Raw genomic sequence first — 24,438 nt, forward strand, 5'->3', positions numbered from 1 at the left:
CAATGAAATTTATCTTACACCAAGTAGAGTCTATCGTTTGCTCACTCTCGTTTTGAATTTTTTTAGCGAAAAGTGAATACAGCACTGCCCGAGGAATTGAAAAAAAAATTCCCTAGTAAACTGAAGGCTCGAAACCATGAGTTTGTTTTCAGTATAACTTAAGCTGCAGATGACTGTGTTTGGCTACTGCCTGTTCTCATTGAACAGTGTTGAAAGCTTTGGCAATGCAGGCATAATGTAAGTTCTTCAACTGCATATCTGTCATCTAATTTGACAACAAGAGCACCCAGAAGTATATCCACCACTGCATCCAAGGTAAGAATCCGTCAGAGGAGATAAAGAAAAGAGCAGTTTGGCATGTTGCGTGGCCCGAATTTTTCGGAACCGATCTCCTGGCTGGCTGGCTGAGGGCAGCCTTGCAATATTCGGTGGAGTGAAAGATGGGAGAGGGTGAGTACTGCAAGTGGGATGAGAAAAAGAAGAGGGAAGGAGGTTGTGAAGGAGAAGTTTGACTGGAGCTATTGGATGATTGGAAGATATGGGAAGCTGCACCAACGCAAGACGGTGCTCACGGCAGAGGCAGGAAAGTAGCATGAGTGATGTTTCGAACTCACTTTGTCGATGGCTAATATACGTGGAAAAATTTTTATTGTTTTGAAACTTCGGAAAGTGTAGAATACATATTGAAGCATAAACACCCCATTAACATTCCCACTCAGAGACTTAGGTGTGCAATAAACTATTATTACTACCATCTTTGCCGTGAGACATGTTTCTTTTCGAATAATTGCTTTCTCTTCCAAATATCAAATTTTAATACTCATAGAAATCTATTTAGAAGAAGCGGGTGTATTACCCAGGTGGTAGGTAATCAAGTTTGAGATTATGCAAGGGTTTATAGACTTCTATGTGAGATTTGAATAAGATATCAACGTCCTTAGTACGCATTGTGTGGAATAAAGCAAGGGCGTTTTTTTTTAAATTTTACAAAAGAAAATAGATCAACAGATTTAGGCGTTACTTGGTGGAACGATGAGATATTCATGGTTAAATAAAAAACACAGTACTATTCCACAACCTTATATTTTTGCAGTCTACTAGTTTCAACGTTACAACGTCATTATCAAGACTAACTGGTTAGTCTTGAGTAGACTAAAAGTTAGTCTTGATAATGACGTTGTAACGTTGAAACTAGTAGACTGCAAAAATATAAGGTTGTGGAATAGTACTGTGTTTTTTATTTAACCCTTTCGCTCTATTGTCCCATATAGAGGACGTTGCTTAAAATGGAGATAAATAGACTAGGGACCTATTCTGGACCTGTTAATATTTTTGTCTCATATAGAGGACACTACATTGATGCGGTCTGTATCATGCTGCCACCTACTCGGCGTATCTAGAACTACTTACAACTCTCGCAATTGGGATATCCGGGCTGTTTTACTACGTGACCGGACGTAACAAATTTAGCATTTTTTTATTTCCTTTAAGACATTGATAAAAGTCTCGGTTATTTTTTTTTAAATAGAGATACGTTGGTAGAGTGCATGTGATTTTTTAGATCAATCAGAAGTGATTTCTGAAGCCTCTATACTCTATAGAAACATCGTCCCGTATAGAGGACAATATTTTCAACGCCACCTGTTTCCGGTCAGCGATCAAAGTAAACAAACTGTGAAAGGAAGTGCGTGCTCACGGCTTGTGTTTGTTTTTCGGAGATTTTATGAAACTTAACGTTCTAATTTAGAGAACAATGTCATTTTTAAGCTTTGACTATTTGTCGGATGAACAAATAGTTAACATTTTAATCAGTGATGGTGATACTTCCGATTTAGAAAATCTCTCAGATGATGAGGACGCAGTCCATGAAGTAGCTGTAATTGATCAAGAAGGTAAGAAAATATCTCGTCCTGTTTCCTGTGTTCCTTTCAATTGATAAAGTTACCTTACAATAACTAAGACCCTAGATTCACGTCACGTCAGCTACCTTATTTTCCTCTCAGAGTTTTATGAATGATTTTGATTGAATCAGGTGGAGACCATGAAGATAATCCATCAGATGATAATGATGTTGATGTGTACGAAATTATAAATTTACCGGAGGACATTCCTGGGCCGTCCACTTCAAAGGCTTCAAGCTCCTCGACCAGAGAAAAGAGATCAACAAGTCAGCGGCAAAACAGGGAAAGATCTGCATCAAGTAGTCAAGGTACCAGTGAATCACATCAGAGCAGTCAGGCTCCAAGACAGCCACCAAACCCTGATCCTGCAGTTCGCAAGGAAATTTTTAATTCTCTCAATTTAACTGACAGAAAATCCATCTCTTGGACAAAAGGTCCTCTTGACTCCCATGCCATAAACTTTTATGAGTTACCGCCTAAAGAAGTCACAAGTCTCCCATCGCCCTATGATTATTTTCAGCGTTATATAACAGATGACTTGGTGCAAGACATGGTGGAAAAAACGAACCTTTATGCGACTCGAACAAATGTGGCTAATTTCCCACCGGTAAATGAGCGAGAAATGAAAGTTTTTATCGGAGTAAACCTGGCTATGGGTATTTTCAATTACCCGCAGATACATCTATTTTGGAACCAAAAATTCAGTATTCCACTCATTTTAGACAACATAAGTCGTAATCGCTTCCATAAAATTCGGCAAGCTTTCCATGTAACAGATGTGAATGAGAAACCAGCTAATTCTAATGACAGGTTTTGGAAAATCAGACCGATTTATGAATCTATCAGAGCTCAATGTAAAAACCTTGACATCGAGCCAAACCTTTGTGTAGACGAACAAATGATTGGATTCAAAGGACAAATTAACGTGAAACAGTTTATCAAGAATAAACCAACTAAGTGGGGTATAAAAGTATTCGCACTTTGCGGGGAAAGTGGGACTGTATATGACTTCATTTTATACCAAGGTAGTAGTACAGAAATTCAAGAAAAATACAAGGATTTTGGTCTCGGGCCGTCAGTAGTCATGCAACTCGCAGAGCGCATTGACCAAAAGAATTGCCGCCTCTACTTCGATAATTATTTTTCTAGTTATCATTTATTCCAGTATTTACTGAAGAAAGATATCTACGCCATTGGTACCATAAGAATCAATAGATTTTCAAACCCTCCTCTCACAGATGATCCAAAGGTGAAGAAGAACCAAAAACGAGGCTACGCCGAAGAGGTCAGGAGTAATGATGGGTCAGTGGTTATCACGAAGTGGCTAGATAATAACACTGTAAATGTAGGCTCCAACTATAAAGGTATCGGGACTATGGACAAATGTAAACGGTGGGATCGAGCTACCAATGCCTTCATTGAAATTGATCGACCTGAGTGCATTAGACTCTATAATGAAAGCATGGGAGGGGTTGATAAATGCGACTTTTTACTTGCTATTTACAAGACAAAAATCCGAACCAGGAAGTGGACACTTCGGATGGCCAACCATGCATTTGATCTTGCAGTGGTTAATTCTTGGTTGAATTATAGATCAGATGCAGAAGCAATTGGTTTGCCAAAGAATAAAATTTTAGACTTGCTGGCTTTTCGACTTTATGTTGCGGAAAGTCTTGTTCTTTGTGGATCGACTGCAGAGAAGAAACGCGGTCGACCATCCAACTGCCCTGTCATTTCACCAACAGTTCCAAAAAGAAGGAAGCAAATTTTAAAACCGATAGATGACATCAGATTTGATAATGTGGGACATTTTCCTGAATTTAAGAATGTCGCAAGCACTGGCAGATGCAAAAATCCCGGATGCAAAAGTAAAACATATATAATATGCACAAAATGTAACATTAATTTATGTTGTGCACGTGAGAAAAATTGTTTCCATGAGTATCACGTGAAAAAGTAAAAATTGTGTCACGCCGTTGTAAGAAAAGAGAAAATATGTTTAAAAAATAAAACCAGCACTAAATTTTTATTTCTAATCAATTTGTTGTTACTTGTTTTCATCATATAAATGGATGATTATTTTTATTTATTGGTATTTTATTGGTCTAACATTTGCATGATATTGGAAAAGTTTGAGCTGACAAGCAAACAAATGAAAGAAGAAATAGAGCACATAACAAAAGTTATAAAGGTGGTGACAATTACTCATCAAGTAAACAAAACTTCTTCGTCGTCCCCTATTTTCCTATTCTTATGTTTGCAGAAAAAATTGAAATTTAAGAAAAAGTTTTAATACAGGGTGAAAGAAAATAATAAAAAAGGCAGCATTATCTTACTCACCCCACATTGAAGTTTGGTTTTATTACTATATAAATTAGTGAAAAAATTTATCTCTATTTCTTTACAGTAACATCACATTCTTCACTGAAAAAAAGGAAGGGTTAAAATTTACTTCTAACTGTCAGGGCTGCTCTACAGTATTAAATACTTTAAGACTTTGGAAATCATTACACCACGGAACTGGCGCTGTTGTTCCCAATGTCCCATTTAGAGGACGATCTGTATTTTTAAAACCATTAGTGCTACAGAGGTCAGACACAACTCAAAAAATTGAAAAAAAATAGCTGATTCTAAAAATATAAGTTTCAAAATTTTAGGATCAAAATCCAAAATGCGGTAGCGAAAGGGTTAACCAAGAAAATAGATCCTCTGAGTAACGCCTGAATCCATTCCGTTTAATCATTATTAGTTGTAGGGTATTTATAGTACATGTACGGTAAATATTGCTGAAAAATAACTAATATGTGGTGAAGAGTCTTTCATTCTACAGGGAAAAACCGAGCATTTCGTTACTTTATACTTAATGCAAATTACTGGACGAGAATAGACAGGCATCAGGGATATCATTTCCGGCTCATAGTAAAAAAATTATGGGTATCCTAATATGATAATTGAGTTGCTACGATCTTACATTTTGTGGGTTTATACGACCAAGATATTGTCAGAGAATGTCGCAATGAGCATTGTGTAAAATCGTATACACAAATCACATCTGTGAAAAGCTTGACCTGGAAAACTCACATACAATCCAGACCAATGTGTGAGTCTCCTAGGAATTTAACATTTATATCCGTCTTGCATTTCATTGCGTTCCAACTATTCAAATAATTCAACAGATCAGGTGTTCAGTAGAGGAAGAATCCCGAGTAGCGTGAAGGGTCAGGTCATGAGCGGGAATTCCGGGCGAAGCATATGACAAACAGGTAGACGGCTGAATCTGCTTCCAGGTATAATACAGCCGAATTTGAAGCCTCAATCGCAAGACACATAACCTTTCACAAGATCTATGATTCTAGAGAGTACAGAATTTCCAGGATCAAACCTAGGTGGACGAAACCGCGTCAGATCACTGTCAAAAGCCATTTGAACTTATATAAGTGAGGCTTTGAACTCAATTAGCCGATTGCTAATATGGATTGATAAATTTATATTATTTTGAGACTTTGGAAATCGTAGAATACATATTGAATCATTAATACCCAATCACCTCTCACTCATAAACTGAGATGTATAATAAGTTATTATTACTATCACCTTTTCCGTGAGAAATGTTTCTTTTCGGACAATAGGAAAATTTAACTGCAGAAAAATGAAGTAGAAGCGTTAAAAAAAACCGAAGATGGTTTCGTAAAAAATACAAAAGGTGATTTGATTGGTTTGCAGCTTCTAGCTGTGGTAGAGAGCTGGTGTAAAACTGGTAGCGAAACAGCTACGGCGACAATGCTGCAAGTGTAAATATTTTGGTGATATGGGATTTCAAGTAGCATGTTTAAATCTCATCATAAATTGTGATTTTTAGATTTCAAAAATGTTCGCAAGTGTGGAACTCTTTCGGAATTCTCAAATTATCGTCCTTTATACTGGCTTTCTTAACTAAATTCCCAACCAACTGGTTTTCATGAGGCAATGGCCATCAGTGCCATCCAAAAAAGACGGCTTTGGACTCATGCACGATATTTACAAGTCAACTTTTATTTACGTTTATCTTATTCATGGTGAAGCCTAAGTGTTCTAAGAAACAAATGACGCTGGGTTGCGAGGAGTAAGTCGCTTCAGCTCAGCGGAATGTTCTTGGCGTAGACACCAATTTTCGTCATAAAATCTTTCGCTAACTGCTGCCAATAAGATCAATCGTTCAAAAAAAAGCTTCCAATATGTCACTGACATAAAATATATATAGCCTGACATATATATTTGGGTATATTGTCATCCGTTTACTGCAAATGGTCTACGATAATTTATCATTAGTCTTTTAATGAATTGTTTTTTTAGAGTAAGTTCCTTTATCAAAACTACCGTACTTTGATGATCAAAAAAATATGTTTCCAGACAAGCCCGGATCCGGAATTTTTTCTGGGGGGGATGGGGTGACAGGCAAACGGTCTTCTTACTTTTGAGATTAAAAACCACAGTTACTATGCGAAATGCTCTCTATATTTTGATATGATAATTATTTACATGAATTTAAATTATTAAGGCTCCGTAATGTAAACAACAAAGCAAACCGAATGATAAACGTATTAAAAATTTTGTCTATTTTTTTAAGCGTCTGGGGGGGTAGCACGTGTCCCCGTGCATCAACTTCCATAATTTAAAGCAATGTTTTCAGTTCATTGAAGATATTTATTGAGATGTTAATAACTTCTTTTGTAACGTTTCTGAAACTTATTCTAGAGAGAACTAGGTAAGTTTAACTACTATGAAGGCTTATAGAAAATACCTGTAAAGGCATAAAAAATTTTGAAGGCATCAAATTAAAAAAAAAAAATGTTTCAAGACAGGCAAATGGTCGAATTCGATACGGTTCTGGCGGTTTACGATAAATGGTTTAGCAATATTCCCATGAATAAACTTCACCCAAGATACATGCAGTTGACGCCAAAGACAGAAATATGTAAGAATGCTAAAATAAGCAGTTATAATTTTGTCGTCATTCCTATCAGCAATAAAGATTATTTTGAAATTTTGGTACTTATGACCACATCTTCCAAGAAATTTCTCAGCACCAGGGATTTTCCCTGATGTTTGTTGATGTTAATGCATCTTCATTGGATGTTAAAATTAAAACACCAGATTGGACACCTTTGAGCCTCAATGACTGTTGGCTTACCCTCCGTCCCACTTCAACGAATAATATTCCGTTAAATATTGTATAAGAGTACAGAATTACTGCTAATTTTGGTGGTAATTCCACCTTGATTAAAAAAATATAGATATTTTCCCGAGAGTTACAAAGAAATCAGCTGAACTAGCCAGATATAGGTTGCAATTATATAGTTTTAGTTTCAAAATACCCCTAGTTACTTTTGTTGGGTCTTGATACACCCTTCAAAGGTAATTTACCCTTCCTTCTATTCATTTTCCCCCAAATTCCATCCTTTGTTTGTGCTCAGCACTTACGTCTAAGAAATAACCCTCATGATGCCCAATCTTTAGCAACATTCACAAATTATTACCTCCATTCATTCATAATAACCGCCGCAATCTTAAGGATGATATTCTGTGGTCCTCCATTTCTTGCACTACCAAGTTAGTTTCTTCAGTTTTAACTATATTTTTCCTAAACTTCATCACGAAATTATTGTACTCTTGAAATAAAAAATGATTGATACAATATATTATTCAAATGGCTCCGGAGACTGTCCTTCTCAAATAACATCTGATGTCTTTTATTTTTTTCTCCCAGCTTGTCATCTATGTCATTGCTTCTTCCTCCGATCCATCTCATCTAATCTGCCCTCAACCATTACACCAGAGAAATCCACTGAATTATTCTCACCTACATTCATTTACAAATATCCAGACTCTCATCTTTCCCAAACTTAACTAAAAAATCAGTGCCTGCTTGAGATAGCACATGCTGACGAAATAAATATATGATTGACTCCATTGGTGGTCCTTCTCAAGTTACACCTGATGTGTCTTTTTTTTCCCCTTTCTCTCCCCTGTGCTTCGATCACCCCTACTATCTCTTCCCCACCCATCCCTTCATACTCAGCCTTACGGAATCCTACTCATACCCTCTACCCTAACCCACCTCCGCCTTGAAACCGGAGTTACCACCACCTCCTCGTCCCTTTAAGGGACCCTCTCTCTCTCTCTCCGGGCCCCGTGAACCGGAAGTGCACCGATGCCCACGCAACCGAATGCAATGGCCACCGACACACAAACAGACTCTTTGGGGCCCTCGACGCTTGTCTTTGGAGCAACCTGCCCGTCGGCGGAGGACGATGGGGTGTGGGCTATCCCCCCTTTCCCTCCCCGGCCGCCGACGGGAGAGACTCCCCGCTGCCCGTCCCTCCACCTATATTCCACGGGCGACCTTTCGTATGGTCGCCTCAAGTCAGCGACGACGCAAGCAAGACGGCGGAGGAGGCGGACGGAGCGTGACGTGGGGGTGAGGTGGAGGGGGTTAAAAGAGGGGGAGGGGAGGGGGGAGGTCCGATTAATGAGTGCAGTGTGGAATAATCTCGTTCTGAGATCGACGTAGGAAAAAAATTACGGACGGCCGAGATGTTTTAAAACGGAGGGAAAGAAATATGTGTTTGTTTTCCACGAAAGTTTTTTTTTTTCGCAGCTCGGAAGAGGTGGTGGAAAAAATGTGTCGTCGCACCGAGTCTTATTATTCTTCTCCGCGCCAAGAAAGACCCCTTCTGTGACATAGTTCTCTCCTCCTCGCTATGAAGTAAACCAACGTCTTAGCTTCGTGTGTGTTCTGCAAATGTAGTGTTTCTGTGTTCCTTCTGCTTTGTGTGTGCCATTTTATCGAGTTGAACGGTTGTTTTCGTGGATCCGACAGGATGCAGCGTCCTTACTCTCTTGTTTTCGACGGTTAAAACGTCTGTCGTCGAGATTTTTCGTAAAGGAAATTCTTTTGTTGTGCACTTATTTGTGTTGTCGGAATGTGCTAGTGACATGTTTTGATGATTTTTGCCAAGCGTAATTCTTTTCCGTGGCACGAAGGATGGATTGCTATAGTTTGGCCCGTGGATTACTTCTTCGCAGTCCAGTTTTGAGCCAATGGATTTTTTTTCTGCCGGTAAGATGCTATGAAAGAGTGTTTGAGAGTGTGAGAGAGAGAGAGAGAGAGAGCGTGGGTGGGTGGAATGCGAATGACTGACTCCCACACCAACACAACGTGAAAACAGAACCCGTGTCACAACACCTGTTTATGTCAACAACATCAGAAATCATCAAGGCAAGAATAATGAAGGTGATAACTTGTAGGCACCCACCGCTATCATCTGTCGTTCCATTCATATCTCAGTCGATATCCGGCGTCTTTCTTCCATCGAGAAATGATATGCGTAACATCATATCACAGAACGCAATTAGTAAATTCCAAAGAAATGAAGAAAAAAACATGCTGCATGCAACATTAACAAGTGTTTACTTACCAGATACATTTGCTTCCTTATCACACAACTAGAATACTTCGAATAGAATAATTCGATCAAAAGATAAAAAATGTAAGTCTTGACAATATTCATCCTGCTAAACTGAACCCTGGGCTGACCTATTCGTATCTTAATATATTGTGTGCATGAAAATGAGTTCGATTGGCTTAGTCTCGATTTTTAAATTAATGCGTCAAGCAGGAAAATCTAGGGAATTCACATTTCCGATACTATTTCCTTTTATAACTTAAAGGTATTAGTTGTACCCGCAGGCATTGTTTATATTCTTACAAATTTTTATCGGGATTTAAATTCAAGTAAAGAACACACGTGGAATTTACAGCTAATATAATGCCATATACTATTGGAATTTTAAAAATAATTTTCAACAACGTCATAAACTAAGTTGAGAAAACTCACCTAATGTATTATGTTAAGCTGCAACGATTAATGCCAATTTTATCATTTTTGATGTACCACTATGTATGGATACATTAAAAATATCATGAATTTTAATAATAAAACCACAAATTTGAGATTGCATATTTCTTATAATTGATTTAACTGAAAAACAGATCACATTCAATCGCAGTACATTTTGGCGCTACATGATATGATGGATCCTGTCTCAGGTTATGGTGAAAAAATGAATAAAGGCATTAAAAAATAAAATAATAGTCATTACGAAGAGTTGGAGAACGTCATTCAAGTAATATTTCTATGAGATTCATGAGATTCTAATGATAGATTTATGGTACGTTAAGCAAAATGAGAAAACGTAAATATATAGAATAACTAGAGTATTTCTGGCCGGAAACCACGATGAGTAAGACCCAGAATATTTTATCTACTTATGCTGAAAAATTTATTTTCCATTATACAAGAGGCTATGATGCATATGATGAGTGATGGTTCTTCCAGAGCTAAGATGCATATCGAAAGAGGTCGGACCTCCAGAGTATGCATTTGGAATGAACTGGCGATCAAAACCAGAGTGAAGTGCATTATTGAGTGGCGCCATGTGGCTGGGCTTTTTATACGAATAAAGGGTTGGGGTTATAATGGTAACCATAACTTTTAAATTTGGGCACCAGAGGCCCTTCCTTTCCTCATTTTAATCAAACTTTCATGTGCAACATTGTTTAATTCTGGGTCACTTGTTCATTTAGCCAGAAGTTTGATATTTTAATTGACATTATGCACTTCCTAATTTAGCCAGCATTTCGAAGGTAATCTTTAGCAATTCAATTCTGTGATATCAATGACACTAATTCAGTTATTTTGAAAAGGAAAATTATTGATTTAGTATTTAGTTCATCCTAGTTAGTATTCCTTTATGTCGAAGCCCAAACTGTGATTGAAGAAACGAGGGTTTAGGTACAATTAAAATGGCCAATACCCCCAAAGGAAAGGTTTTAATAATCATTGTATAAAAACGTATAGCATTGTAGTCATAATAAAATTGTATTAGGTAAAAAAGTCGATAATTACATCCTAGTCAGGCAACATAAATTCTAAATTGAGTTGGTAAGTTTTACCTGGGATAAAATATGTAAACAGATGATAATCAACCTAAAACCATGGAAGAATTCTTGTAAGAATTACCCCGGTTGGAAGACATAATATAATTATATGGATGAGTGAAATGATGCTCGTCAGGTTATTATACGAGAATAAATTCCTTGGCCATCTGTACTCAATAAGAGAATTGAATTAAGCACGACAAGTAGTGTGCCCTTATCGTTCAGAACTTTTTTTTACAGTACTTACAACCTTAAAATGTCTGTACGTAAAAGGACGTGTTTTCATAAGCTAAGGAAAATAATTTTACTGGGTTAGTCAACTGCTGCAAATTCCAAATCATTACTTTTTCAACCATCGGATCAATAGAATTTTCAAGTAAAACCAGCAATCCGTTGCTTCACTATGTACAATAAAACAAATTAATTTCAAGTATATATTAAGTAATTCAACTGTTGTACTCGAATGCGTTTGTAAAGGAAAAATGCTCATTCATCACGTAAAGTATAGTAGAAAATTATATGCAAATCTATTGCTGTACATTCAAATTTCGCAATTTGTTTCTCCAAGAATGGCCATGTATTGACTGAAACTTTCCGGGAGACAATTCCCTTTTTGCAAATGACGCAGCTTGGGAAATGGAGCCAATTTGTGTCATCAAAATAGATGGGAAATGCAAGATCCATGGAGTTTAAATTTACCAATTCAAATAAAATTCTAAAATATTTGGCCTGGAAAATTCGAAAATAAATTTGAGAGAAAGGGAATATTCAACCATCGTTGCTGCTCTATACGCGTGTTTGTCTGAGACATGCTCAAGAGTTTGTCTTATTTCGTAATTGGCATCCGTTTCTTTCGGGGCTAATTTGCATCGACGTCATCGTATGATAAGTAATAAATTCTAGGTTTACGGTCTTGTTTGAGACTAAGAACATTTTCATTCCTTCGGATGGTATTATCTCTCTGAGTCTCAATAGGCTGTTTCAGCGAAATAGTTACCTACTCACCTGCTACCTACTGCCTGTGATCGATTTTTATTCATTGAATTTCAATGGCAATTTGAATGATCACAATTATTGGCCATTTTCTCATTTTTTTCTGATTACCATGTGAGTGCCCGAGATGCACGATAGAATTTAGAAATAACCGGGAATGTAAACAAGGAAGGCGAACCTTTTTATGCCTGAGCTGCGTGTATAATTTGCTGTTTTCCTCGACTTAAGCGTTGAATGATTAGTAAGTCGTTTATGTATTATGAATAAAAACTTTTAATTTCAGTGTCGTTATTTTTTGGCCGAGAAACTCACGTTTTATTTGATGAACAATGTCCGAAAATTTTCCATTTTCGCCATTTACAGAGCCGATGTACGGCATTTCCCGTAACTTCGAAGTGAATTGTTTTCCAAATGAATAACGAATGCGTCTTCGAACCTGAGAGTAACGGGTCCTCTGATAGCCTTGGAGCCCAGCTTCATTCAAGGGCATCCTCCTACAATCACCTGCCCTTGCTTTTCCCTTTCTTATGTTAGCCCATTTATTCATTGCATCTCTTAATTTTCAGCTTGTACTTATACATAGCCTCAATATTTATTCATAGACATAGTTTAAATATTTTATGTATTGTTCAATACTTTTATGTCATTTATCTGCGCCACTTAATCCAAATATTGCCAAGAAGAGAAACTTGCGGAAATGTATTTGAGGCCGAGATTTTCGAAAGCTTTTAATATATAGATGATAAATGTGTCGGCGAATTAATAATTGCAAAAGGAAGATACTTTAGAAATATATGAAAGCACCTTAACCCATAAGAATTATTATAATTCTCATCAATGGAATTTTTGGCGTCTAGAAAATTAGTTAAAAATTTCTTCGTTGGCAGTGAGTAAACATATTCAATTAATCGATGTTGTAAAATTATTATAATAACATTTATTTCATATTATATAAAAATGCAGTGACATATGCATATACGGTATTCCAGCGTTAGATTGCGAAAAATTATGAAATAATTTACATAAAATCGAAATCATGATAAGTGATTTATTCCACTTCTGATTGACAAGCAAATGGTGATTTCGAAAATTACCAGAAATGTGCATGTTTGAAAAAAAGTGCATGGGGAAAGTTTTGAGTAAATGAGGTGATATGGCTGTCGCGAGAATGAATTTGTTTCAAGGAAAAGAGAGGGCTAAATGATCGCTAATACACACATATGATATAATGGTATCTGTTGCTGAATTAATTCGCCAAATAAGTTATTTATAAAGCACTCTGTAAGCATGCGACTGCGAACGTAGCCACATAAAAAAGAGCACTGTATAGAGGCTGCTGCGGAGAATTACTCTACTTAACTCTACTAGTACTTTAGCCCAGATATCCTAATCTTTGGTCATGTAAACCATATAATAGCTATGGAAAAACTGAAAATATGCTAGACAGAACAAGCCATCATACTTTTACAAGCACATTCAAAGTGATTTCTCTCACAAGTCTAGTAATGTTTTCTCCATGGGTTTCTCTTGTTTTCTCATAAAGTAATTCTTGATTTATCTGATGAAATGTTGAAAATATTCTTCCGTGAATGTATGGAAAATTCCTCTGTCATATACAGTAAATAAGGAGCTATTTTATTCCACCCTTTGTTACCTGGATAATATTCTCCGAGGGCCATGATGAACCAAGCTTCGACTGAGCCTAATACGAAGCAGGATCGACAAAGTTCCAGTTTATCCTACGGCTACTACAGTCACAGCAGTGCAGAGAGTATAACTCAAACGGTACAGCTGATACTTCGCCACACCAGCACGTACAGGGAGAGAGAAAAAAATTGCCAAAGAGTAGGCCGAAGCTCGGAGTCGGTATTACGGTTAATTTTTATTCTTTCGTTCCGTTGGTTTGGCCATAGTCCCTGGGTGAGAATTGCAAGTGTGAAAGCGTGTGAGAGAAAAGGGTAGCGCTCATAGAAAATAAATAATATGAAATACCCCTCGCGGCTTCTCACCGCGGACCTTGATGCCACCACTTTCTCCGCCCGAGTTGCATTTGCATTACGTGTTAATATCATTTATTACGCCATTCAGAGGAGGTGTCCGAATGTCCATATTTGACTAATGAGCCCACTCCCTGGTCTTGCTAAACTCGCCAAGCCACCTCCGACGTCCGAGAGAACCAGATATCGGACGGCCCGGCATCGTCCGACCAGCCCCGCTTGCTATGCACTCACAAAGCACGCGCGAACACATTCACTCGCGCACATTCGCATATATACCAATATGTATGTATATATACATATATATATATCCTGGATGGAATGAATGATTGGTTTTAATAATGCCGACCCGATGAAATCTTCGGCGCTTTTGAGTCCGGGTCGCAACGGACTTCCGAGTTTGAATCCAACCGCTGCCGCAAGATTCGAATGCATTGTCATTAATAACTGGTTGGGTTTTCCTTGAGAATCATTGCAGAACTTTGAGAAATGTTTCCACTTATGAGTGTGGACTCTTAAGTCACAGCTCCCTCCGAGGCTGACTGATCCATTGTCTAAAAATATCTGTGTACTACTTTGGAGTATTGGCTCATGATACGTCAAAGTAAGTAAGCTTCCTGTGAATTTGAAAATGCTTCTTAGCCAGTTTTGGAAACTTAGTCACATGGGTACTCTTTTTTTAATGCCAATAAAAATATCTTAAAAAGTAAATAAGTGTAATTAGTGTTGTAAAAATTATAAGAAAATTGATTAGGTTTATCTTATGTCAACTACCTACAACAATCATAGTTCATATTATCAAGTCAGCCTATTATGGAGTTGCAACTAACTCTTACTAGTTCCCGCAAGGGCAAATGCTGACAGCCATATCCAAATCCCTAAAAAAACTACCCATTGTACCTCAATTGTTTGGGGCTCTAAACAGGAAGGAAGGTGTCACGATAGCTGTAAGAGGGTTGATATGCAAGAAAGGAAAATATAGATATGAAATGAGCATCTCCCGATATTGAAAAATCTGCGTTCAAAATTTCTTTTTATATTTTATTTTGTGGAGACTTTATGACGAATTCTAAAATAATTGGCTGATGAAATTACTTTTTTGGGAACCGTTTGAAAAATCCAGCAAAAAGTGCTGTTTTGGCACTATCTCACCGAAACCTTAATAAATATATACCTACTAATTATAAAGCATATTTATAGAAAATAAAATAAAAATTCCAGCAAAGCAATTAAAATAAAGAGGAAATACTAAATGGCTAATTTTAATATAACGCTACCATACGAAGTTTACTCAGAGCTAAAATATTCAAATGTTGTTCCTAAGAAACTTTTGTATGAACTTAAGAATAAGAATACAAATGAAAAGTCGAAAATCATTAAATATTTTGTATTATACTTAAGGATAAATTATTTAAGAATAATAACCACCTTTGAAATTGGAGATCATCTTGTAAGAGGAAAATATATGGAAGGAAGACTAGGGAGACACATTACTTCCATTGCCACCGAATGAATGAAAAAATGGTAGCAAGGGATTCGTTTTTTGTTTCATAGCAAGATGTTTTACACCAGATCTCTCCTTTTGCTCAGAAATCCCTTGAGTAAGACGAAGTAAAAAGTGCTCCTTGCGTAGCGACAGATGTTAGCGGAGGAGTGGGGAATCGATGGTGAGGGGGGCTGGTTCGATTCCGGTCTGGGGCTCAAGGGTGAGCCGCAATAAAGGGGAGTCGGGTGCACTCGGTCAACGGGCGAGGGCAGAGTGGTCAGCCGGCAAAAAAGATCGCCGCCCCGGCCTTCTTTTTTATGCACTCTACGCGTCTGCCCTTTCCCGCATATTTAAGTCTAAAGGTGTACCAAAATTAATTACTCATTGTTAGCCGAGTAACAGTAATAGTAATTGAAAAGTCAATGGTAAGGTAGCATTGAATTAAATTCTATCATTCAGTATTTCTTCCATTCTATGATTGCCGGTCTAGAATATTTTTTAGTAGTTTCTATGGATATGCTTTTTTCAATTAGAAAATATTTATTGATATTCCGTTGACAATGGTCGTATGGATATTCAAATGATCACTCGTTCATCACGATTGCGTACATGTTTGCGGCAGTACAGATGTTTACCTGCACAAAATTTTGAGTGCACAAAAGATAACTTGAGTTCAGAAACGAATAACCAGAAAAATACCCTAGTATATAATTTCTAGTGTTATGCAGAGATATAAATTGAATAGGAACGCCTCCAGTCAATCTCACGGTAAATACATAAAAGTGGGTTCAAGGCAGCTTCTTGCTAACCAAAAGAACGAAATCGGTATGATCCAAACTGCTTCTTCAGTATTACTATACGATATGGAAAAAATTGAGCAAATGACGTATATGTTTATAAATATATTTCTTAACATTCCGGTGCTTTTCCTTTTCTTGAGTCATTGATTCAACGAAGCAAATTTTCCACTCCATGAAAACAAACTTAATCATCGCATTCAGAGAATCAGATCTTTCCCCTGATCTAAGATTTTAGCTTTTCAATTAAAGTCCCATGCGCAGAAGTAGAAAATTGCTCTCATTTACTAGTAGTTTTTATTTATATTCACTTCGAGTAGTTAATACACCCTTCAATTCTATAGTAGGTACCTGGAAGTTGGCTGCTATGATATTCGTATGGGTATTCATTACAATCATTTACTCTTCATTTTATAGTTTTAGTACTCAGTATTCAATTGTATAATTAGAAATTATTTTGATTATTCAAGTGATTATTTAGGAAATCGACTAACAAAGGGTAATTGTTTTTGGCCGGTGGGATTGACCGATCGGATAACCAACAAATTGCAATAATGTGTGCCAACGGGGTAATTCATCCTCTAACCGATCTTAAAAGCTAACCGCCAGAGAGCAAATATGGTAAGAAATTTCAGGAATTCACTAAATCGTTCTCATATATCTTCGATTATAAAGCTGGTTGTAAGCTAAATGCTTGTAGGTAGATAGGTCAAGCAGTCAATCTCTTGCGATCACAAGCAATAAAACATTATTCCGGTCCCATGCACTCACCGCGTAGTGAAATTTATCTTACTGAGTGTACCACGTTTCCCCAATGACTTCTTTACCTTGATCAAATAAGATTCATGCCTACTTTCCTCATGAATATAAGACCAGTAATCGTACGCAATGGAAAGTTACACTTAGCAGTAGAGACTATGCAAGAGGCCAAAATATTTATGTGACTAATGTGAAGAAAATCACAAGAAAAAAATGTAGCCAATTTAAAATGATACAAATATGTCTGGAAAGTTTGGGTTTCTACAACAGCACATCAAAAAATAGAGATTTTATTCTCTTGTGGTGACATTCCTAGATTATTTTACAAATAAAAAAATGAAAATATCATATTTAGCTGAACTAATGAAGTACTAACGAGCATAGCTAGGTACCTCAATTTCGACACATGGGAATGAAACAACTCTTTTGTCGTTTCATATCATTCTTATATGTTTTATGGTAGGAATAAATAATTACAATTTTGAATAGCACAGGCGAATCTATCGGTTATCTATGATGTCATTTACACCAAAATTTAAATATATCATCCAGGATTTCTGCATGGCAAAATTTTATAATTCCAGTCAGTTTTTAAGGCTTAACCTTTACCATCTTTTTCACAGCATGGGTAAAGATAAATTAAAATTCAAGAAAATCAAAATTCTTACTTTGACACTTAACACCAATTATTCTTGCACAATAGACGATATACTTGTAAACCAAGTACTTTAAATATCTGTATTGAGAATTTTTTATGGAGTGCTTAGACTGCATGAAAGACTCATTGTCAATATAGCTTAACTCAATAAAGGTCGCATAGCCAAAGATATCATGATAAGTCATCCTCGCTTTAACTAAAACATCGGAATTATTTGAACTACAATTGCCCATAACGTCATTGTATGGCAACATCAAAAAATAGCAGGCTATGGCGAATAATAAGGTAGACGCTCAATCAGATGGAACCGCGGATCCTCGTGCTCCAGATCATGTTTACCGGATAGGTATAGTCTAAAGTAAATAGGCTGTAAATCTAAAAGCATAATAGCCATCTCATCCGAATCGGGTAAAAATTTACTTAGAATTCTACCTATTCCTCAAGTGAAAGTAACTTTTTGAAAAATCAAGAACAATATATTTCGCTCAAATTCACAAGCTAAAAACTAAAATTCATACGCTGTTCTTCCTTTCCCAGTATTGAGCCCAAAACAAAAGGTGATGCATCGCTTGATGAAAAAATTCTTTACGTGATATCCAACTAGAAAAACTTCTCAGTATGTATATATGCACAATTGGCTTATTATATCTGCTGCATATGAATGCGGGAATGAAAATCAGTCAATTAAGAATTCATGAATTTCTTCAGATATCAAATAGTTTTTGAAAATGGATTGTCATTGGAGGCTTTGTTGATTACTCCTTGGTATTTTGATGAAATTTATTTTGACAGATCTAATATCATACGCTAATCATCTATAAGACAACATATAATCGCTGGTTTAAAATATCAATCTTGTATTACTGGATAAAAATAGAGCGAAATTAGTTCAATAGCTTCTTGAAAAAATTCTAGATTGAGTACTCCCTCAAATCACCAGGAGATTACCATTCCTTAGTTTGATCACCACATATTAGATACTTTTCGTGATTTCCTCATAAAACTGAGCTTACAAATATATCGTATCTAACAAACGTATCTTATCAAATTTTTCTTCAGAAAGACTTGCCTGACATTTTAGCTGCAAGTCCCAATCTTAGAGCGGGTATTAATTTGGGAAATGCGAGTGTCTCCCTTCAGTTAGAGAAATGATATGTGATCTAAGGTACGAATATCATTAAGTCAACGACCCAGCAAAAATTATTGATGCAACAATTTGTTAAGGTAGGTTTTCCGAAAAATACCATACTCGCGCTTGCTCAACCTGATTATAAAAATTCTCAAATAAAGTTATTTATTCCTTTACATTCCAGGATTATGAAACCTCAGTGATGACAGCACTTACTGGAAATTGTTGAGAATAGGTAATCACGAATGGGCAAATTTTGATTCAATACATTAGAGGGATTTTAAGTTTTGCGACCCATTTTCACTTACTATCAAATGTAATAAAAATCTATCAATTCGACATGGTTTTGCGCAACCGCTGTGGCATATAGAAGGGTAACTGGGATAAATGATGTTTATTGCATGCATCAAGTGAAAGGAATCATTGCATTTTTAGACCCTGAATTAAGTAAGCCCTTTTATTACTGAAGGAACTTCTATTCCTGTATGTAAGAAACCAATAAATAATCTCTATGCTGAAAAACTTAATTTTTTTACGCAGAATTAACATTTATAACAGGAATTTATCATACATTTCCTAAACTATAGGTTCCAGTAATCCTTACTAGAGATGGTGAGGAGGACCTACACTGACGATATTTTTATCATCTCAATTCAAATGATCCGGTGAAAGCCAATATGCTGTACCGCTGTTCGTAGGAATTAAGTTCGAAACCCAAGAAAGTATTTTAGATTTTTATCGTGGAGGAAGAAGGACGACATGGAACCTGAAACTGCAACGCGGCCTTCTCAAACTCCTCGGGCGGAAGAATAAGGCACTGTACCAGCCGAGAAGGGTTTGGCCGAGGTTGGTGTGGAAGGATGAGAGGGTGGTCATGGGGAGATGCAAGGGAGAAGAAGTCCAGTGGTCCCAGAGACGATGAATGCCCTCTCCGGCAAAAGTGGACGGCAAGGAGGGTGGGGCACGTCAAGAACAGGGTGCACGGCCGACTGACATCTGGTTCCGAACCCGGTTCCATGGATGCAGTGGTTGCAACTGTGCAACGATGCCCCTCAAGCTCTCTACTAAGTTGTTACTCTTCCTTGCGTTTCAGTATCAGCGACTCTGGTATACCTGCTTTTTGATTTTAGTTCAGGGAATTAATGAATGAGAATATTCAGTAGACAATGCAAACACTATCGAATATTCATAATATTTTAAACTCAATGGATTGATAATTTTTTTCTGAAAAAAAAATGTCCAAAAGAAATGAAAAAAATTAAAATATCCACTTGGGTCCTTAGAAATTAAGTCGTTCGCCGATAGAAGCTACAATTAATGAGTTATCATAATCAATTAGATCTACGGCAGAATATTCAGCAGGAAGTATGAAGCCTAAATGAAAATATATTTGATAATATTAAGCATATTCGTCATACACATGGATTTCTAAATGGTTTTAATTTTATTTTCTACCAAAAAGGAAAAAGGCATGAACAAAATACCGCAGTAAAGAGGCTCCAATGATGCTAGAGCCAATGATTAACAGCCACAATTGAAGAATTATAAAATTCCAATCTATAGAGAAAGTGAAAATGAGGTTGAAAATTTTTCAGCATTCAGTATAGGATTAATACTTTCTTGTGTTCTTTTACCGACTTTGGTCTTATTCTTACCAATAATTTCATGTACTGACTGTACTGCGCACTTCATCACTATTACGACACTAGTCTTAAATAAGTTACACAAAACTATTCATGTTCAAGCAAGCTCTACGATACTGCTTTTACACAGAAACACGGTATATCATTCAATTAATTTCATTAGATCGTTGAAATTTCTAGCATGGCAATAATTAATTAAAAGCTCTGATATCCACCTCATGGTTAAGTTTGTGCTCGTGCCTTTTGAGAGTGAGTTTCCATGGGGATATATATAAAAGTCTTACAATGATAATTTTATCACAAATCAACTTCGCCATTCACGACATTGCGTTAATAGTATTACTAGTAAATTTCAACCCAGGGCATGATGGTAAACTCGTATTATTACGATAATTTTAGGTATAATTTCGGATTTTGGGAAAAGCGAGAGTCACAGTACTTGAGGGCCACACTTCGGATTTTTAAATGTATGAGAGGATCATAAGACCACTGCATAAATTAGAAAATTATCACAAGTTCCATAATATTAAAAAACCTTTGATTATGAAATGTGGTCGCTATGAAAAGATTTTATCGCAAAATATGAATATTCTGGGGTAAATTTATACACAAGGTATCAAAGTCATTCCGAAAGCAATGAAACAATGTATAGCTGTGACGGAAACATAGTGATATAAAATTCGAGTAATTAATCATCTATCAAAGAAATTGGAATTGTCATTAAAGATTTGGACTGAATGACTGATTAGCAACTTAATGTTGATAATCTGTAATTATGGTGCAAGAAAATTACACAGGAGTATATTTAAAAATACGATACGACAAGTAAAAGGGTTCTCAAGAAATAAATTTTTTTAAAATAATGTCCAAAATGGCAAATATTATTCCATCTAGCCTCCTCAATTCAGCTGTTTCGTATAGCCATTTCAACCAAGCAAAAATATAAAAAGCAAAATAGGCCTTGACAACCGTATATCTAATGTCTTTTAAAAATACAGAGGAAAATTTTAGATCATTCACTCAGCAATCTCAGATGCTCATAAAATGATATGCGTTAACTTTCACGGTAGTTTTTCTTTGAAGCCCTAACATTTGTGCTCACAATGATGGAACATTCTAGAAGATAAACTCTGAACCTCTTGTTTTTTAATCGAAAATGCAGAACTATATTATAACCTGGCCCACCTAATAATAGCGTTGGGAAATGAAGAGTGAAATGACAATTTTTAGGGTTCATAAGTAATATCTAGCAAGTAATGACTTTCTTCAGATACCAGAGTCATGGATATAATATCTTTAATTTGGCCATAACATATAAGGAAAATTAAATAAGGTATATATTATAATATTCCTTATCGTATATACATATTTTTTTACAACATCTTCACACATATTCAAGTTAATATTTAATTATGCATAAGGAAGGCTTACTGTGTTTATCTATAGGAAAGCACTGCGGCTATGAGAGATAACTATTGGATGTACTGGTTTCACTTCTATTAAAAATGTTTTTTAATTTAGTAAAAAAATATATTGTTACAGAGTAGATGACGTAAGGAGAGCTTCGATAAAGCTTTAGGAGAGTGGGGCATACAAATTTTAAAGAACAATTAATGCGAACAAGGAAAAGTTTTGGAACAAATTCAAGTTAAGATTATTGTAAGATACTAACCAGTGTGAACTCAATATACGCAATACACTTGTGATACATAAGAATTTAGGATTCCTTGTTATTTACATCAAAATTCATCTTCCATAAATTGATCATAGGTGTGAACAACAACTTTGATGAGAAAGACATAGTAAAAGAACAAATAATGTACAAAAGTATTGAATAATTAGAAAATCAATAATTTAAGATATAAAATTGAGTCATACTTTTTTTTGGCCAAAAGATGTATCAACTTCGTCACATATATTCCCTGCAAAAAACAACTAAGCTCAGAAAAGCTGCACCATTATAAAACAGCTATGTCCTCAATAACTTAATTATAAATATGTTATTGCCTTCATTCAGATAAGGCTTGTATGGTCAAGATCACATAAATAAAATATAAACAAAGATGATCAGATAGTTAATTATGAACCCAGCTTTTACAAACTGACATAAAATAATGATGAGAATATTCAGTGTATATAGCGTTAAATTAATGACTGATTGAAAGGAAAATATGACGCTTTCAATAAATGTATTTCCAATTAACCATAGCGAATAGGGAAGGAACAAAAGCTTTTGAATCTCTTAGTAATCGACTGGGTAGTTGAGGAACCTCAAGTTATGGAAAAGGAAAAGTTGTTACGGCTCAAGCATTGCATTCCACAGAAGTAATAAAATAGAAATGTTTCATGACCAAATCAGCAAAGGGTTTCCATGCTATCTTGTGGTAATGATTTGTCAACTAAACCTGGTTCAAGTGAGTGTTGTGTTGTCAAAAATCTTATATGGCCATACTTTAGAAGTAAACTACATTTTCCAACATAATGCTTTCAACACCTGGAAAGTATATTTTTTGTGGAAAATTTTTCCATAAAGTTGTAGTATTAAGATTGCAGTATTAGAATTAACTGCAATAAAAACAAAAAAAATGATAGCGGTTAGTAAGATTAAGAGCGAAGGCGAGGCAAACAATTCAATATTTTAATCTAGAATCCCTTCACAACATCTAAAAATTTCGGAAGAGTGGATGAATCTATAAATTATTTTAAAGTGATAGATAAATCTATTTCATAATACGGTAATAATTTAGATGAAATTGACAAGTTGAATACACACGGTTGCATCTATCATTTCTTTCAATGTCATTGTTCCCCATGAAAACACAATTTTGGTTCATGTTTTACCCATCAACTTCACTACCAGTGTGTATCTGAAAATGCTATTAACATATATAGGATTTTAAAGTAATGTCATTCATTTGTATACCACTCTTTTCCTCTTCATCCATAATGAAGAAGAGCTAAGCCTTTTTTCGCAAGTGATAGCCTTTCATAGTGAGTCGTGCAATTCAAGGAATAAGCTCTGTTTACAAAAGATCAATTTTTAGTCGGCATTTGAATAGAATCTCATTTTAAAAGCCTAAGGATAAGTGAACTTATGTCAAATTGATAAGTAAATTAAGTGTAAATTCATCAGGAAATAGAAGAAAGAAAAAATTAGGGTAGCTAAGTAAAATAAAAAGTCACGGAAAGAATTTTAAAAGGAAAATATCAACAATTTGTTCTTTATAGGAACACTAGAGTATTTAAAATGGCAATCGACATTAATAAAATACAAAGGCAAAACAAACCCAGCATTTCGCAGATTAATATAATTTATAAAAGCACATTGGTTGAAAATAACATGCAGAGGAAAACGAGGCGATGCATGGTGAAAAAATTTCATGTCTGCAGTGATTTGATGATAGTAAAGACCTAAGAGTGGGAAATTTTGGACGTGGAAGATGGTAAAAAGAGCGTGATAGATGAAAAAGAAATGTAGAATCAAATGTGAACGCATAGCATTATGGGAACATTAGAGTATTTATAGGCGTTCGGATACAACTGGCCAAGCAAGAAAACACTTATAATTGAAATTTTATGGAGTAGCAATGTGAAATAGTTTAAAAGAAGTAAATTGATACAATGCACTGACTATATTGCAAGGCTGAGCTTTATTGTATGGATTGAAATGATACTGCTACGATAATTCATAAATAATATTACTTTATAATTGAATAAAAGGTATCTGTAAATGTTTCACTTTACTTAAAAAATTGGTTGCATCAATCTTATTGAGATATCCTCCATTACTAACAAAAAAATTAGGGTAAAATGTCTAATCTACATTTGAAAACCCCTCAAAGTTATAATTCAACGGAATAATTAGCAACTAGACAATAACCATGGTATGTATACGTTGTAAACGATGGTCACCAATCGTTTGAATGTATATTTGGGTAAGTGAAAGTGTGTATGTGCATAAAATACATCATTATAATGTTAGGAAGTTTTAGAGTGCAAAATTTACCAATAGCTACCAACTTAAGATAGAAAATGCTATCTTAAATGAACAGTGCGAAAATAAATGCTAGAGAGTATTTGTTACGGCTGCAGTTT

General features: G+C 35.7%; 1 protein-coding gene and 1 long non-coding RNA gene across 3 annotated transcripts in view; one reads left to right on the forward strand and one right to left on the reverse strand.

The window, feature by feature from the left end:
• Positions 1–24,438, reverse strand: part of LOC124157858 — a 185,738-nt gene that overhangs the window by 153,829 nt on the left and 7,471 nt on the right. The gene's annotated exons all lie outside the window — the stretch shown is intronic.
• LOC124157857 (piggyBac transposable element-derived protein 2-like) lies at positions 1,247–3,923 on the forward strand. The gene is made up of 2 exons (XM_046532906.1): positions 1,247–1,892; positions 2,033–3,923. The coding sequence occupies exons 1-2, from the start codon at positions 1,754–1,756 to the stop codon at positions 3,859–3,861; spliced, it is 1,968 nt and encodes a 655-aa protein (XP_046388862.1). The 5' UTR covers positions 1,247–1,753; the 3' UTR covers positions 3,862–3,923.

Source organism: Ischnura elegans, chromosome 4 (assembly GCF_921293095.1).
Source record: "Ischnura elegans chromosome 4, ioIscEleg1.1, whole genome shotgun sequence".
NCBI classification, from domain to species: Eukaryota; Metazoa; Arthropoda; class Insecta; order Odonata; family Coenagrionidae; genus Ischnura; species Ischnura elegans.

Excerpts from the sequence above, each read along its gene's own strand:
- LOC124157857 (XM_046532906.1), top strand. The coding sequence starts at position 1,754 with ATGTCATTTTTAAGCTTTGACTATTTGTCGGATGAACAAATAGTTAAC. Across the intron at positions 1,893-2,032 it reads AGCTGTAATTGATCAAGAAG|GTGGAGACCATGAAGATAAT; the intron begins GTAAGAAAATAT and ends TGATTGAATCAG.